The sequence below is a fragment of the Uloborus diversus genome, chromosome 9 (genome assembly GCF_026930045.1).
Source record: "Uloborus diversus isolate 005 chromosome 9, Udiv.v.3.1, whole genome shotgun sequence".
Lineage (NCBI taxonomy): Eukaryota > Metazoa > Arthropoda > Arachnida > Araneae > Uloboridae > Uloborus > Uloborus diversus.
Genome location: NC_072739.1, coordinates 147,246,517 through 147,265,329, shown reverse-complemented (window position 1 = coordinate 147,265,329; position 18,813 = coordinate 147,246,517). Strand labels below are relative to the sequence as shown.

Sequence of the window (18,813 nt, the reverse complement as noted above, 5' to 3'; positions counted from 1 at the left end):
ATGTAATTAATGGTTTTTATTATTATTTATGCTGATTGAACACTTACTCATTATCCAAACAACCAGCAGATCGCCAAAATTTTTGCAGAAAGATTTCCGTAGCTGATGCATTTGGCAGTTTTTTCAACGTTGCTGTTTTTGAAGCCGAAGACTACGTCATAATGTTTCTCAGCTTTCACCATGTAAACAAAATATCGCCAATCAAAGAATTTTCAAAAGACTTTTTTTTACTGCGTTAAATAATCCAGCAACTAAATTAGGCAAATCCATAAACAGCACAAAAACTTCCATTAATTTTCCTTTTTGCACAATTTCAAACAATCACCAAATTGTATTACTTATTTTGGTAACATTTCGGATGAAACTGTTTAGCGCCATTTTATGGTGACCAAAAATATCTCAGCATCTGGCGACGATATCTCTGTAACGAAAATTAATATCATATCGTTTTACAAAGTAAGGAAAGAATGGGGGAGCATCATCGAAGGTACCCCGAAACGACTTTCGCAAATTCGGTAAAATCGCACCAAGAGCCACAATGATTGAAATTTCCCGAAATAACTAAAGCAAGTATAAGGGGATTACGAGCGCAGCTACTTTTTTTAATCACTTCGTACTTCATTAGCCATACAGAGAAGGTTTTAGACTCCATGTTAAAAAAAAGTATCAACAGATTAATCTTTTTAAACATGAGAAGATTAATTTCATGTTTTTAAAATTTGTATATGCTTAAATATAGTGCTTTCGGTTCTAAATCAATACTACTTTGTTCTTTATACTTATTGCTATTTTAGTTTTATGGGTAAGGAAGAAACTCGATTTTTAATCACGTCAAAAAAGATGTGTTTTAAATTCTTTCACTTAAAACAGAAAACAAAAGCAAGTAACGATTTTTTCTAATAATTATTACTGACCCAGGCAACGCCGGGTATTTTTGCTAGTACGTACATACAGTCATCACGAGAAAACTCGTTGTAATTAACTCAAGAATCGTTAAAACGGATATTTCGCGTGTCTATACGTTCTTAGGCACTTATCCACGTATGGTCAAGTAGAAAAGAAAAACTCTACATTCATTCGGGGGTGAGTAAAATGGAAATTAAGGTCGATTTTTGAGTGAAATTTTTTTCGCGAACACAATACTTCCTTTTTTTGTAAAAGGAAGTACAAAAAAAGCTCTCACACACAGATGCAGATACTATAAAATACATCAACTTGCAAAATTTGGGTTGAGCCATGTAATTTAGATTTTAACATTTGATTCTGGTGCATTGTTTTTCCTCACTGATTTCTAAAATGACCCCCCCCCCCCCGCGTATCACAACAAGAACTTTTAAAAGTTGCAAATTTTAAAATTTGCAAAAAATCCAAAAATTGAAACTTAAAAGAAACTTAATCCCCCCCCCCCCCCACTGATTTATAAACTTTGATTTTTACTAAACATCATAAAATGTAAACAGGAGAAGGTTCTGAGAAGAGAATGGGGGATTTATTAACTTTTTTCTCCAAGAACATGTGTCACAAAATGAGCTTAACTTTCACTGAAAGTCAATTGATAAATTTATTTATTTCATAAGTTTGTATTTGAATGAGATATGTCAAGCTCTTCACCAGCCCTTGATAATTAAGTAAGAAAAGTATTTACAACTTTTTTATTTGTGTTGAAGCTTCTTTGGATAGTAATGGCTCTGTTTTGGGGTTTCCCTTTTATGTTCCCTCCAGACTTAGATAAAATGAAAAGCTTTCTGCAAACACAAATCGTAACTGGAAAATTTTCTGAAAATAATTATTTTGCCTAATTCACACTTGTGAATAAAGAATTAAATTTATATTCAAATATGAAAGAGACAAAAAAAAGTGCTTTAAATCATTTTTTTTATAATAACATATAGTTATTTCTTATTTTTTACCAACTGAAGAAAACTGCCAAAACTATTAATTTTTTTCATACGTGCTTTAAAAGACTTTTGGAGAAATGCTTTAACAGCAATGAACTGGGATTTTTAAAAAAATTATTTTTGAAAGAATTATCATTTTTTCATTAACGTTAGCAGTTTGAAAACAATTTCTGCAGACCCAAAAATTTTCTGCAAACGCCGTTCGCGCGTTCGTCTATATTATGCAAGACTGGTTCCCTCTATGATTGTTACCTCAGTGTAACATCTAAAGTAATGAGCTTTTATTGTAAAGTTCAATTTTCTTTGCAATTTTTTTCACCCTAGGATCCCACTGCAAATTTCTACACCCCTCCCTCCTCCCCCCGTCTCCTTTTTAAACAAAAAACATGTTTATTCATAATTATGATTGAAGAATAAGTTTCTGCTGGGTTGCCTATTTAAATATGGCCGCAAGTAGAGTGGAAGTCGCGTTTTCAGTTGTCGTTTTAAAACTCAAAAACTATTTAGTTGCGAGCCAAATCATTCATTGGTAAATTAAACGGAATAAAATTACCTTTCAAAAAGGTCTTTTTGTTTTAATTTCAGCTGTAAGAGGTGAGAAGATATTTAATTTTTAAGTTTAAATTTCGAACCACAGTTCAAACTAAAAAAAAAAGTGATTTGTAGGCCTTTAACAAAGTTCCAAAAATGAAACAAGGTGAAGAAAAGTCATTTCAAAAACTATTAAATCTCTACACCTCTTACAGCTACAATGAAATGTAAAAAAAGCATTTAACGGTAATTTTATGCTCTTTAATACATCAATTAATGATTTGACTCGCAAGTATATAAAATAGCTTCTGAGATATGAAACGGAAAAAAAAAAGATTCTAAAATTCAAGATGGTGGAGCGTGGTCGCCTACTTCTCGTCATATTTTGATGGGCAAAAACTAGGCCGACGCATCAGCTTAAGTTTAGCCATTTTGGATCGGATTTTTCATTGTTACACTGCTTGGGTTACCACAGCACAGTTTCGGGTTTCGCCAAATTTGCCGAAAATACTTTATTTAATAAATAATTCACGTGCTGCTAATAATCGCTCGCATTGAACAATCACCAAACGCGAACAATCGCCAGAAAAGACAACCAATCAAACTCGCGCTATGATCCAAAAAGGCTGATCTTAAGCTGATGCGCCGGCTCGTATATATAGGGGCCTTAGGCAAAACGGCAGAAACGCGTTCCTCTGATAATAATTATGAATCAAAATTGTGCTTTGTTTAAAAGTCAGACGGGGATAGAAATTTGCTGTGAGATCTAGTACTATTTGCATTTTTGTCATGAAATCTCTGATCCATCTGTTTTGGCTAATGGCGCCCAGGAAAAATATTGAAATGTCTACTCAAATATTAGAACCTTTAAGTTCATAGAACAGCCTAAAATTTTGTATTTCTACATCCCGTTCATAACGATTTATAGGGGCTTATGGGGGAACGGGGGAATGCGCACATCATCCTCTCAAATACAGTAAAACCTGTAAAGTTGATCACCCTTGTAAGTTGACCACCTGTCTAAGTTGACCGCTATTTTCAGGCACAGAATTAGATTTTATCATATAATTCAACCTTACGAGCTGAAATTTTCGCAAATTTTAAATGAACAAAAATAAATAAATAAATAAATAATAAATAAATAAAATAAAATAAAAATAAATGTAAAAAACTATTTCGCCAGGTTTAAACTTTCGCGATTGCGATGGGCTCGTGAAAATTAAAAATTCGCGAAAATAAGCGCTCTTACAGTTTTTGATTCCACAGTTTATAAAGTCAACTTAAATAGTCTCTCATTGAGTGACCTTATAACGAGGTTTTACTGCATTCGCACCCTTAAGAAATCAAATAATTTCATTAAATTAGCATTTTCGCATTCATTACCATTTCAGTGAAATCTCTGTATAGATAGTCACCCTGAAAGAGAAATAGCCATTTTTGATAAAACCTAGAGGTGGTTGTCTTAGAAGTTTTATCATTTTCTTTTCCAAATGGAAAAAAAAAACGATCTGATGTGTGTGTCACATGACTTCCTTTAACTAGAATTTATGTAATGTCATTTTCTCATTATTGGCAGTTTTAATGTGATTCAATGGTTTACTCTCTAAATATCAACAACAGTGGCCAAATTGAAACCAGATAAAAAAAAACGCCAAATTTGTCGCCAAGTTGGCGACAAAACTTGGCGATCAAAAGACTGGCGATATATCGCCAAGTGTCATCCAAATTATAACACCACTTGAGTTTACATCGAAATTAACAACGATTTCCCCTCAAAAAAGGGCAAAAGACCCCCTTTGGAGCATCTGAATGCAACCAAAAAGGGAGGTGCACAACTAGACCCCACTAGGAGTCTACGTACCAAATTTCAACTTTCTAGGACATTCCGTTCTTGAGTTATACGACATACATGCACACATACATACATACGTACATACAGACATCACGAGAAAACTCGTCGTAATTAACTCGGGAATCGTCAAAATGGATATTTCGGGTGTCTGTACGCTCCTAGGCATATATCCACTTGTGGTATGATTGAAAAAAAAAACTCAACATTCATTCGGCGGTGAGCAAAATGGAAATTAAGGCCGATTTTTAAGTGAAAATTTTTTCGCGAATACAATATTTCCTTTTTTGTAAAATCAAATAAAAAGAAAAAAGAAAAACCCTCATAGAGAAACAAGAATCTGAGGCGAACAATTACCTTCATAAATATGGATTATATGAGGGTGTTGTATCGATGACATAATTTGAATTTCCCTACGTATTCTTACAAGGTCTTTCTCTGTTTCAACCTTAGCTTTCTTGATGGTTTTAACAGCCACCTAGAAGGGGAAAAAACGAACATGAGAATAAGAGAATACAATAGTTAATTTCTTATTAAATAATTTATAAGTCAAAAACATAAATTACTTTTCATATTCCCAGTCAATTAAAGCATATAGAAAGAAGATATTTCACAAAACTCATAACTTTTATCTTACTTTTTTAAGACACTGAATTAAATCTAAATATTACACGCACTCACACATACACATAACTTGGTAGTAGTCAAAAGGTACCATTTTAGCTCCACCATTTTGTTTCAAGCTGGTATATCTTTTCTTTCTCCAATTTAAAAAAAAATTCTTACTGCTGTTAAAATATTTAAAAATGTCATTATAGCTTATCATTGACTAGCTGTAATGAAAATAAAAATAGACATTATACTACTACAAGTGCACTAAGTCCAATGCAGTACATTGAGCAACTTGTGCTAAAACAATAAATAAACAACTAAATAAAAAACCCACATGTTGCATTTATTATTTGTATACGGGTAAAGCAATTTTAAGTTCACCTTCTCTTTCTGAAACGATATCATCGTAGTGTTGCATGCGATTGTTCATGCAAGCAATTGTTTTAAGACAGACATTTCTAAAAATAATTTTAAAGGAATGTATCTTTTTTTACATTAAACAAACGTTTCTTTAAGAAAAAAAGAAAAAAGAATTACCTATTTAAAAGTAGAACCAAACATTAATAAACCTATGAATTAAAGTTATGACTAAAGAATACATGAATTAAAGTTATAAACAATTACTCAAAATGAATCAACTTTCAGTTGATATTTCTCAAAGTTATGAACATTCCTTGTTAAAAAAAAAAAAAAAGTGGTAATTAAACTAATTTTTATCTACATCATGCATTTATTTGAACTAGCATTGCACATGCTCGAAATTAGACGAATTGTATTTCCAAACTAATTGATTAATTTAAAAAAAATCGCTGTGAGGTGCACAGACACTGCACACCTCTTTGGTTCGAACGAACTTAGTGCCAACTGTATGCTGTAACAAGAAATGTGACACGAAATAACCGAAAATGTAAAACATTAAATAAAATTAAAACTAGCGAGTAAAAACGCAGCAGAAATGCATAAGAAACGAGCTGATGCAAAGCAAGGAAACACTAAATATTTTCACCCCTAGTTTCTTGCGAACCGAAGCAAAAAAACGTTTCACACACATTTATTTCCCCATCATTGGCAATTTTAATGTGATTCCGTGCTTAACTCTTTAAATATCACCTACACTGGCCAAATTAAAACCAGATTTAAATATTAAAAAAAAAAATCGCCAAATTTTTTTGCCAAGTTGGCGACAAAACTTGGCGATACATCGCCAAGTGTTTTTTAAATTACAACACCACTTGAGTTAGCATTGAAATTAACAATGATCCCCCCCCCAAAAAAAAGGTGTAAAAGACCCCCTTAGAAACATCCGAATGCAACCAAAAGGGAAGGTGCACAACTAGACCCCACTAGGAGTCTATGTACCAAATTTCAACTTTCTAGGACATACGGATTTTGAGTTCTGCGAGGCACATACGTACATACATACGTATATACGGACGTCACGAGAAAATTCGTTGTAATTAACTCGGAGGTCGTCAAAATGGATATTTCGGGTGTCTCTAACGTTCCTAGGCGTATATCCACGTGTGGTCGAGTCGGAAAAAAAAAAAAAAAAAAAAGGAAAGAAAAAATTAATTTGAATTCTAAAATTTTGAATTCAAATTATGTTTTTCGCAATCACGAACTGAGACAGAACCCTACTCATTGGAGTTATTGTTTCTAGAAACGGCTCCTGTCCCCCCCCCCCCAAGCCTGCCTCTCCTCCTGGGCGGTTACGTGTGCATAGTTGTGTGTGTATGCACGTAGGCGTGTGTGAGTGTATGCGTGTATGTGTGTGAACGCGCGTGTGTGTAGGACATGGACGCCTCCGACCAGGAGATCGGATAGCTCAAAACCGGAGCAGCCGCGCCGCGCCGCCAGCAGAGGACGGTGGGCGGTGGTGCTGCAGTGGCTTCTGGTCCAAGTTGAAAAAGGCACGGACACCAAAAACGGTCAAATGAGAACAATAAGCAATCGTGATTGCTCAAAAAAAAAAAAAAAAGAAAACTCAACATTCATTCTTGGGTGAGCAAAATGGAATCTAAGGCCAATTTTTGAGTGAATATTTTTTCGCGAATACAAAACTTCCTTTTTTGTAAAAGGAAGTTAAAAAAAACGTTTTAGTTGACTTAAAAACAAGCGAACAAAATTCATCTTTCGGTTAAAATTCTTATATATATATATATATATATATATATATATATATATATATATATATATATATATATATATATATAAATTTTTTTGGTGGGAAGAAAATTTATAGCGCGGGAGAACAAAATCGATTTTTTTTTAATGCTTTTTGTGAAATGAATGTGCAATTCAAATGATATGTTTCATTAGCCGTACTCTATAGCAATGCCGAAACGAGCTGATGTGTGCATCACATGATTTCCTTTTGCGCTAATTTAATGATAATAGTGCCTTCGACTTGTAGTAAGCAAAGAAACACTTTAAACATTTTCACCCCAAATTTGTTGCGAACCGAAGAAAAAAAACAGCTTTACACAGATTAATTTTCCCAGTATTGGCAATTTTACTGTGATTCAATGGTTAACTCTGTAAATATCACCTATTGTGGCTAAATTAAAACCAGATTTAGAAAAAAAAAAAAAAAAAACGTCAAATTTGTCGCCAAGTTGGCAACAAAACTTGGCGACCAAAAGCTTGACCATATATCGCCAAGTGTTTGACAAATTATAACACCACTTGAGTTTGCATTGAAATTAACAATGATTCTCCCCCCCCCCCCAAAGGCGTGAAAGATCCCCTTTGGATCATCTGAATGCAACCAAAAAGGGAGGTGCACAACTAGACCCCACTAGGAGTCTACGTACCAAATTTCATCTTTCTAGGACATACCGTTCTTGAGTCATGCGGCATACATACGTACATACAGAAGTCACGAGAAAACTCGTTGTTATTAACTCGGGTACCGTCAAAATGGTTATTTCGGGGGTCTAAACGTTCTTAGGCATATATCCACGTGTGGTCGGGTTGAAAAAAAACTCAATATTTATTCGGAAGCGAGTAAAATGGAAATTAAGCCCGATTTTTGAGTGAAATTATTTTCGCGAATACAATACTTCCTTTTTAGCAAAAGAAAGTAAAAAGGGTGGAAAAGCTTTCAGTGTTCACATATTAATGTAACAATTTAACAAGAAGTTCCGTCTAGAGCTATACGAGTCTACTTTCTCGTATATCCATACTACTTTCTAGTACCTGATCAATAATCTCAAAAATAGCTAAAATCGCAAATTGTTTCAAACATATTTTTTAAATATTTTAAGCTAATTTCTAGGAATAAAATATTCCTCACTCATCTAAAAAAATTAGATGCGTAAAAAAATAAATAAATAAACGAACAAATAAAATAGCAGCACCTTTTAAACAAAGCAGCTAATACACTTTTTTCCATTAAAAAAATTCTTTAACAGCTTTCAAAACTGAAAAATAATAATTAAAATTAATAAGCTCATTAAAATAAATACATCATATAAAAAAAATAGTTTCTTTTTCCCCTGTTGCCAAAAATAATTTTTTTAATGAATTAATGCACTTACCAAAATAAATAAGAATAATAAAATGTCAACTTAAAGAAATACTTTTCATTGTCCAAAAAAAAAAAAAAAAAATCGTCTGCGCATATCTTTATGTAGAAACATAAATGACTTCGAGTTTATTCGCCGAAAACTGAATACCTAAATTAAAACTTTAGCGTGAAAATAAAAACAAGTCATATCAACAATAATTATTTCACAGTTAAAACCGTAGCTGCGGAGTCGGAGTCAATCTCATTTTGGGATAAATGAGTCGGAATCGAATATCCAAAAATCGGAGTCAGTCATCTGTCCTCCGTGTATAAATTTTTGCCAAAGCTACGAAGTCAAAGTCGAAGTCGGGGAGTCGGAGTCCGATTAATTGTCGGGCACAGGAGTCGGACTCGGAGTCAGGTGCCCTAAAATTCTCGGAGTCGGAAGTTGGTCGTCATGAGCCATTTCCAACAAAATTTGTTTGAAGTAAATCCGCCTTCAAGTACGGAATCTACAATGACTTTCAGTTGAATTTCCCCGTAGGCGCTAATGTTAAGTTTTTTTGAACTGTTCTAAAATTGAACAAAAAATAGTTCAAATCAAAAAGTGAAATATGGGAATGAGGTGTCCTCGCCGAGATCTTTCGAACAAAAAAAAGTTTGTTCGAATCGGACTATTCATTCAAAAGTTATTAGGGGGGGGGGGGGAGATAGACAGACCGACAGACATTTTTTCCCATCTCAATACTCTACTTTCCAATTTTTAATTTTTCGATATTTATTTAATTATGTTATTTATTTTTGACTTTTTTTTTTTGTTTTTCGCGATATTTTTAAGATGCATTAAGCCTTCTTTCATGCTTTTTTCTTCTTTTTCTGACTTTTACTGGGAAAGTAGGCTAAAAATTAGGGTACATATGCATAAATGCAAGTAATTGTTTATAAACAGATATGAAATAGTGAATGAAAATGAACAAACGTGATACAATATTGTAATTTTTTCCCACTTCGTACGTCTCTCTTCACCCTTCATTGCGTGTTTGCGAATGATCTTTTTACTTCCTTTAATAAAAAGGGAAGTATTGTATTCGCGAAAAAAATTTCACTCAAAAATCGACCTTTCTGTATGTGTTTCAAAATTACATGTTTTTTTTTTGTTTTTTCAAACCGTTCATGAACTAGACTAAATGTCAAAAAAGCACAAATTGCAGATTATTGCAGACACGTGTTTCGGCGTTACAGGGAACGCCTTTTTCAATGCAAAAAGTAATGAGTTTATGGATGAAAAGACATCCGACAAAAAACTTTTGTCTGCATTAATCTGCAATTTGTGCTTTTTAGCCTACTTTAACAGTAAAAGTCAGAGAAAGACGAAAAAAGCATGAAAGAAGGCTTAATGCATTTTGAAAATATCACAAAAAACAAAAAAAAAAGTCAAAAATAAAACAATTAAATAAATATCGAAAAATTAAAAATTGTAAAGAAGAGTATTGAGATGGAAAAAATATCTGTCGGTCTGTCAGTCTGTCCCCCCCCCCTAAACACTTTTGATAAAAAATTGTCCGATTGGAACTTTTTTTTTTGTTCGAAAGATCTCGGCGAGGACACCTCATTCCTATATTTCATTTTTTGATTTGAACTATTTTTTGTTCAATTTTGAACTGTTTAAAAAAACTTAACATTAGCGCCTACGGGGAAATACAAGGAATTTCGAACTGTGAGGCGAATTTGCTTCAATTTTTGTAGAAAAAAGCTTTTGATGAAAAACTTGTGTATAAAATATCTTTATGATTTGAACAATTTTCCGTTCAATTTTGAACGATTCAAATCCCTTAACATTAGCGTCTACGGGGAAACTGAAAGTTAATGCAGATTCCGTACTTGTAGGCGGATTTACTTCAAATAAATTTTGTTGGAAATAGCTCTTGACGACAAACTCCAGACTCCGACTCCAAGAATTTAGGGGCACCTGACTCCGACCCCCTGTGCCCGACAATTAGTCGGACTCGGATTCCCCGACTTCGACTCTGACTTCTTAGCTTTGACAAATATTTATACAGGGAGGGCAAATGACTGACTTCGATTCTTGGATATCCGACTGATTTTTCCCAAAATGAGATTGACTCCGACTCCAACTCCGCAGCTATGGTTTTAACTGTGAAATAATTATTATTAATATGACTTGTTTTTATTTTCACGCTAAAGTTTTAATTTAGTTATTCCGTTTTTGGCGGATAAACTCGAAGTCCTTTATGTTTCTACATAAAGATATGCGCGGACGTTTTTTTTTTTTTTTTTTTTTGACAGTGAAAATTATTTCTTTAAGTTGACATTTTATTGTTTTTATTTATTCTGGTAAGTGGATTAATTCATTTAAAAAATTATTTTTGGCAACAGGGGAAAAAGAAACGATTTTTTTTTGATATGATGTATTTATTTTAATGAGCTTATTAATTTTAATTATTATTTTTTCGTTTTGAAAGCTGTTAAAGAAATTTTTTAATGGAAAAAAGTGTATTAGCTGCTTTGTTTAAAAGGTGCTGCTATTTTATTTGTTCGTTTATTTATTTATTTTTTTACGCATCTAATTTTTTAGATGAGTAAGGAATATTTTATTCCTAGAAATCAGCTTAAAATATTTAAAAAATACAGTGGCTCCCAAAAGTGTTCGTACACCTTGAAATTTTGTAGTAAAACCAAAATAACGCAAAACTGAATTTGAATATGAAGTCCATTTTTTTTCATACCATTCTTATGCCATTCTGAATAAAACTCAGTAGTTTTTTTCAAAATATTGCCAGATTTTATTTTTGAAATTTGTTAAAAAATGAAGAGACGGAGAAATAATACGCCACAAAAGTCGCCGTACACTCAAATTTTTTCGAATAAATTCATGATTAAAACTATCATACGTCATTTTTTTATTATTTTTGCATTGTGTTGACCCTTAAAAGTCATTTGGCTTTAATTTTTTGTTTATTTATTCCTTAATATTGTGCTTATTACTTTAAAATGACTGGTATTTGAAAAACACCACAAACACCATTCGAAATTTGAATTGTTTACTCACAGTAGCGGTAAATTGGTTTGAAATGTCTCTAAATTAGGTAATTTATACCATTCTATAGTGAAGTGCTTGATAAAATGCTTTAAAGACAAGAATAGGATCGAAAACACGGTAAGAAAAGGTCAACTGGCAAAGTTAACAATGCATGATCGGAGGTTTACAGTTAAAAAAATTATGAAAAATACACATTTGAGAGCTGAAAAAATTTCTGCAGAATTGAATGAAACATTTTACGTTTAATTTTCACCTAAAATTGTTCGCTAAGTTCTCTGATTAACTGGATTAAATGGGACCTCTTCCTGCAGAAATTTTCTTGTTCGTGCGAATAACAGTAAGCTTACGCTTTCCGTCGCAAAATCGATGATAAATAAGCTCAAAACGTTTTGGAACAACGTCTTACTTATAGATGAAAATAAATGTAACATTTTGGGTTAAATTGTTGTATAATCTTTACTAATAATAAAGCAGTAAGTCTCTCTGTCCGGAGGATGTCTGTAGGATGTCTGTAGGATGTCCGTAGGATGTCTGTGACGCGCATAGCGCTTAAACCGTTCGGCCGATTTTCATGAAATTTGGCACAAAGTTAGTATGTAGCATGGGGGTGTGCACCTCGAAGCGATTTTTCGAAAATTCGATGTGGTTCTTTTTTATTCAAATTTTCTTTACTAATAATAAAGCAGTAAGTCTCTCTGTCCGGAGGATGTCTGTAGGATGTCTGTAGGATGTCCGTAGGATGTCTGTGACGCGCATAGCGCTTAAACCGTTCGGCCGATTTTCATGAAATTTGGCACAAAGTTAGTATGTAGCATGGGAGTGTGCACCTCGAAGCGATTTTTCGAAAATTCGATGTGGTTCTTTTTTTATTCAAATTTTAAGAAAAAAAAACTATCATAAATTACGAAATTATCATAACGTGGAATCGTAACATGGGCACAAGCCAATTGGCGAGATACGAAATTATCATAACGTGGAACTGTAACGTCGGTACAAGCCAATTGGCGAGAAAATTCACCATACATCATTTGTAAATATACAAGCGAACCAAAAGACCTTTAATTTTTCTATTACGGGCGAAGCCGTGCGGGTGCCACTAGTTGTAAATAAAAGAAAAAATGAGGAATTTAATCTGAAGAACTTACTTGGATCAGTTAATCAGGACGGTGAAAGTGTTTTAGTGTGAGGGTGCATTACAGCATCAGGACTTGGAAATTTGGAATTTTTTGATTAAATAATGAATCATGCTGTTCATTTAAATATTTTAAAAAGCAATTTTAAACTATTAGCCCAAAATTTGGTAATCGGAAACAACTTTGTTTTTTATCGAGATAACGATAAGAAGCACACGTTTGCGTTTGGTGCCTCAAAAATTGTCCTTAAGCTTAGAAATACCCCCTCAATCTCCAGATTTGAACTTAATGTAACATATTTAGAGATATCTGGGGGCTAGATTACGAAAATACAGCTTTGAAACGAAAATAGAGCTAGAAACAGTAAGACTCAAACTGGGGTTGAACACTTACTCAGAAATTACGCAAAAAAAGAAAGAACAATGAAATCTATTCCCAGACGTTTAAAAGCTCTTGTTGATACTGCATGATGTTCTACTAAATAATAACTTTGTAAAAAGTTAGATTATTTACTAATTTTTTGACATTTTTTCAAAGTGTACGAAGACTTTTGTGAGATAAAATTTCCGGCAATTTTTGGTTTTTGATTTTTTAAAAATTATGTTTTAATGTTTTATTAAAAATTTTCATGTAGTTTTGTTAAATATAGATCATAGATCTTATAATAAAATACCTATTCCGAAATATTAATTCTAACCAATGGATAATGGCCTATTTCATTGAAAATCGTAGGTGTACGAACACTTTTGGGAGCCACTGTATGTTTGAAACAATTTGCGATTTTAGCTATTTTTGAGAATATTGATCAGGTACTAGAAAGTAGTATGGGCATACGGGATAGTAGGCTCGTTTAGTTCTTGACGGAACTTCTTGTTCGACGTTGTTATTTCTTACTTTACTTTTCTGCACAAAGGTATTTATTTCGAGAAATCCGTAAAAGTGTGATTTTTTGAAAGTGTCCCAATACTTTTAGTCATATAGTGTACATAGTCCACTTGAATTTGTGAGTGATTCTTGTGGATCTGCAGCAAACAAAACGGAATAATTGGTTCAAGGTACTATTAGTTCGCAGCTTAAAATTTTCTATTTTAATAGGTGCTTAAACAAAACTGAAATTACCACCAAACGTACAAATGTCTAAAAAGTTAGTTCCGGATACACACAATTTAAAAGTTAAGAACATTTCTCTAGTTTCCCTACTTTCTCCTTGGAGTTAATTTTAGGTCACAGTCATGATCTCAACTCGTCAGGAAGTTCTGCTCTGCACACCGACTACTGGGACCTTCACCATCATACACGAGCGTCAAAAATAGGAGACGGTGAAACTCCATACAAAGAGGCCATTAACTTTTCTTAAGATTATTCTTTTCCAGTTAAAAGTTCTCGCAAATCTTAATAGGCAAACGCCTCACGACCAAACAGGATCATGTTATTTTTTTATATATAAAGGTCATATTATATTAGCGCAGAGTGGAAGCATTTAATGCAGGGTTGCTACTTTGTCCTCTTTTTTGTAAAAAGTCCGGGACGCCGGAAGAAACTGGACGAAATGGGCAAAATGAAAAATAAACTGATTGTACATACATAAATTTATTGTTATGGCGTAATAATATTAGTATATTATTACAATACATTTTCTGTTATGAATTAATCACTTAATTAAATAGAACTATTAGCTTTAGAATTTCACAAATCTAAAAAAAAAAAAAAATTAATTACACATTGGTGATGCTAATTTTAGATCATAATTTACTTAAAAGTAATAAAATTTAACAATGTGAATAATCTATTGGGCATGATTAGGCTATTATATACAATAGTAGAAAATAAACCCAATCGGAAAGTCAAATGAAATGCTTGGAGAAATACATACAAAACAAAGATTTGTAGACTAAAAATATTTTATAACTTACATTTTTCGAGTTTTTATTGATTTCACCCCATAGTAAAATATTTATGTACTCAGCGTATTTTATGGATATGTTAATGTCATACAAATTAAGAAAAAGTATTACTTTAGTAGGGTTGTGGGTACTCAGAACAGTGTACCGGAAGAGGCTATAATAGGCAAGAGGGTAGATAGCTTTAAAAGGGTCATTAATCTTCATTAAGGACTAATAAATTGACTAGGGGGAACAGCGTAATCAGAGCCTGTTGCTGATCATCACATTTGTACATGTATTGCAAGAACAGATTTCACTTCATGCCAACATTTCTTTTATTAATATCCAGTAGTTTTTCTCTTTTTTTAATAAGATTTTTAATGTTTTGAAACTAAAACCTTTAAAAACTTTTTATTTCTACTTTTTTAATTTTATAAATGCACTTATCATGGGTAATAAACCTGCATATCACAGATAAACATCTTAAAATTTACAGCTGATGTGCTCGTTTTATAAATGCTATTACATGCATTATAATTTATTTCAACACTCATTTGATTTATTAACACACTTACGTAAACTTCAATGATCTTACTTTTTGTATTTTCCCTCTAAAATATTTTACAATCAATAGTTTATATACATATTTTTATCTGCAATTTTTATATTAAAATATTACTTGAATACGAAAAATCTATTTAATTACTTATTATTTTCAAACTTCAAATTTTTAACTCAAAACTTTCAGTTTACTGATGAAGTGGACAAAATGGACGAAATGGACAAAATGACATTTTGTCCGGGACGATTTCTTCCAGGTTTTTTCCGGCGTTTTTTTCTGGGGTGGACAAAATAGGACAACCCTGATTTAAGGAGAAACCTTCGTCCAGCAGTGGATTGATAAAAGACTGAAGAAGATGCCGAAGATGATGATTAAGTTAACGGTCAGTGATTGTTTTTTGTAAGTGAATTCTGCAGTGGAAAAATTTAATAAAATGGAAAGTGAATCAGCTTAAAACGCGTCTTAAATTTTCTCGATCTTTTATCGATAAAGAAAAAATGTTGAAAAGAGCAAATTTGAAGGGCTTTTAGCTACCGTAAACTGGGGCTATACTTGGTCCAGAAATTTCATACTTTTTGCGTGTTTTACAGATTTTTTTGTTAAACCCATAATATGCACTGATAACAGGGTTGGCTTTCTGCCGGCAGAAACTAGTTTTTGCCGTGCCAGTGGCAGAAACTGGTTATAACCGGTAAAAACCGGCAGAAACTGGCAAAAACTTAAAAGCGTCTTTAATAACTCCAGTAATTACTAAATGATATTTGTTTAAATAAAATAAAAAAACTAGTATGTTGTGGCCATCACGAAACTTTCTTCTATATTTTTCTTTTTTTTTCTGATCCCTCCCCATGCTTGACGAGGAAGCAATATTCCCAATGAAAACAAAATGACACATGCAAAAACTTGACGACCATCCCAATGTCTGAATTATTGCAAAAGCAAAGCAAAGAGCGAAAATTGAAAGTTATTTTAAAAGCCTTGCTTGAATTAATTACAAATATTTTATTTGTTAACAAACATAAGATGGCAACAGTTAAAAATTTTAAATCATTGAGATAATATTTCCGATCATTTCCATGCAATTAAAATCACGAGAAATACGCAGACGACAATCTATTACGATTTATCTTTCTTATTGTTGCATTAATAAAAATATTTTTTATTCGCAAAAAAAAAAAATCAACACCTCTTGGAGCGATCGGCGTCAAAATTGAACCAAAGCCTGTTTACATATGGATTCACATATATTCCAAATTTCAACCAGAACGTAGCATTACTTCTTGAGATAGGGCACTCAAAATGGAAAAAAAGAACGGGTGATTGCGCTACCCCCTTTTTAGCTGTTGACACAAAAATAAAATCAGTTCTTATACCCACTAAGGGCTACTTGCCGATAAATTTTTCTTTCATTCCGTTCATTATTTCTTGAGATACAGCAGTCACAATTGACGACAAAAAACGTTCTATAGCTCAACCCCCGTTTGAGTTATTGACACCAAAATTGAATCAGCATCTGTTCCTGTTAATACCAACATATGGACCAAATTTTGTTTGATTCCGCCAGTTACTTCCTGAGGAATAGCAAGCATGCGTAACTCGAAAAACGTCCCATTGCTCCACCCCCCTTGGAGGAATTCGCGCCAAAAACTAATGGGCACAAGTTCACATAGGGGCACATATGTGTACTAAATTTCGTTCGATTTCATGCGGTAGTTTTTGTTGTAGAGCGGCCACAAAAAACTGGTCACACACAGACGTGACACACATACATACACACACACATACATACATACACACACACATACACACACACACACAGACAGACAGACATTTTCCAAAAATGGTCGAAATGGACTCAGCACACCTCAAAACGTTCGAATCCGTCAAAATTCGAAATTCGAAAATTTGCACGAATCCAATACTTTCTTCTATATATTAGATATAGAAGAAAGTAATAAACTTCATTTCATCATTAAAAAAAAAAAAAACCTATGCTAGTGCCCTTGATTTAGTTTGGAAAGGGAACTTTTCAATTGCAGATGCGCGTAATATTTGGATTACTCTAACAAAGGACGAAAATTATATTGGGGCTTGGGAAAGAGGAGTGACATGGAAAATTAAACAGGCATTACTGATTGTAATTTGCTTGCTTGTATTATTCATCTAAATTGCTTGTGATTAAAATTATCATGTGCTTCAAGAAGAAAGTGCCAGAATTTTACTTGCCAATACTAAGCTAGATTTTGTACCTATTATCACAGGTTTGCAAAACAAATTGGCCCCATTTCTAGAAACTTATTTTTCCAGTCAAATTTTTACCATTACCCCCAACTACTACATAGTGCGTCAGTTAAAAAATATATGAAAGTTTCACGAACATTGCTTGTTCCTTGATGCATTGCCTGCTAGCTCTTCTGTTCGAAGAATGTTCTAAAGTTTCTCATTTGTGCATATTGAATTGAGCAACTGCTTAGATTTTAGAAACCACCTTTTCTAAGGAGCAACTGCGGGGTTTAAACAACGTAACATTTGATTTTGAATTCAGATAATATTGCAAGTAAATTGTGGGCTTTGGTTAACAACTAATTATTTTCTCCATTCATTTTCTATTGTATGTCAATAGTTTTTTTTTTTTTTTTTTGTCATTTTGTGAGTTTTTGACAGTGGTTTTTTCCATGCCGGTTTTAACCGGTTTCTACCGGTGGTTCTAACCACCTGGGCAGAAACTTGCCAACCCTGACTGATAACCTTGTTTTTACCACTTTTCAGACGATCTGCTATCACTTAAAGCCTTTTTCAAACAAAAATTTTAACTTTTTTTTTTGGTCCCACTCAGCGAAAAAGCTGTAAAACAGGTGGTGGTATCAAGAAGGACCAATGATTTTGAAAGAAAACTCATAACATACATTCTAGTGAGCAAACTATTTATATAAATTGCAAATTATTTATATAAATATAAAATCAACGTTCATTCATAAAAATATATTTTTAGGCAAACATAATTTCTCAAATAGAAATATCATCTGACTACAGCTAAAACCAATTGAAATGCTCATTATTTAAACATTAGAAAGAATGAAAACTCCTCTCTTTAATGGCTTGAGTGGATTTATTTTGTCTGATATTATTTAATACCTGCTCTTCCTCGCTACAAATACTACAGGATGCCCAAGAATGTTTTGTGAACGATCTTTTAATTACCTTTTTGGAGTTAATATACTTAAGTCAAAATGGGCTGATGCCACTCTCTAAGACATTTCTCCGGAATTAGTTGAATATTTTTGAACCTTCTCCCCCTTTTGTCACAAAGCGTTAGACTTTAACATCCCCACTTAGTTACATGTGGCGCTGTTTTTTCACAAATGCGCGATGTCACACTTTCTGTTTCCCTTCCTCTAGTCACAAATTGTCACAATTTCACGAACTCCTTCTCAAAGCGTGACATCATTTAGGGACAGCCCTTAACTAAAAGCACTCTTTTGGAGCTAAAAATTCAATATTTGATAGTACAGCTTTGCTAGAGGTGAACTTGCTTACCCTCAAATACTGATCTATAAAACTAAGTTAACAGTTTCTAAAATCGTAGCTTAATTTTTACACTTAATACAACTGAAAACAAAAGAAAACTTCCAGACATTCTATTCAAAATAATTTTGCGGGATTCTTATGCAATTGAGGTAGCCGCGGTAGCGGCAAAAATGAGCTATAAGGAAGGTAAAAAGAAAGTAGTCGCACGAATTTCTTTTCCCAGTAGCTTTTTTTCTGGTAAGGTGAAG

The 18,813-nt window shown here is 33.0% G+C and overlaps 1 protein-coding gene across 1 annotated transcript in view; it reads right to left on the bottom strand.

Moving 5' to 3' along the window:
• Window positions 1-18,813, bottom strand: part of LOC129229835 (probable serine/threonine-protein kinase nek3) — a 124,121-nt gene that overhangs the window by 23,677 nt on the left and 81,631 nt on the right. The window contains exon 2 of the mRNA XM_054864209.1: window positions 4,636-4,756. Within this exon, the coding sequence (XP_054720184.1) occupies window positions 4,636-4,756 (121 nt within the window). The remainder of the gene's footprint in view (window positions 1-4,635; window positions 4,757-18,813) is intronic.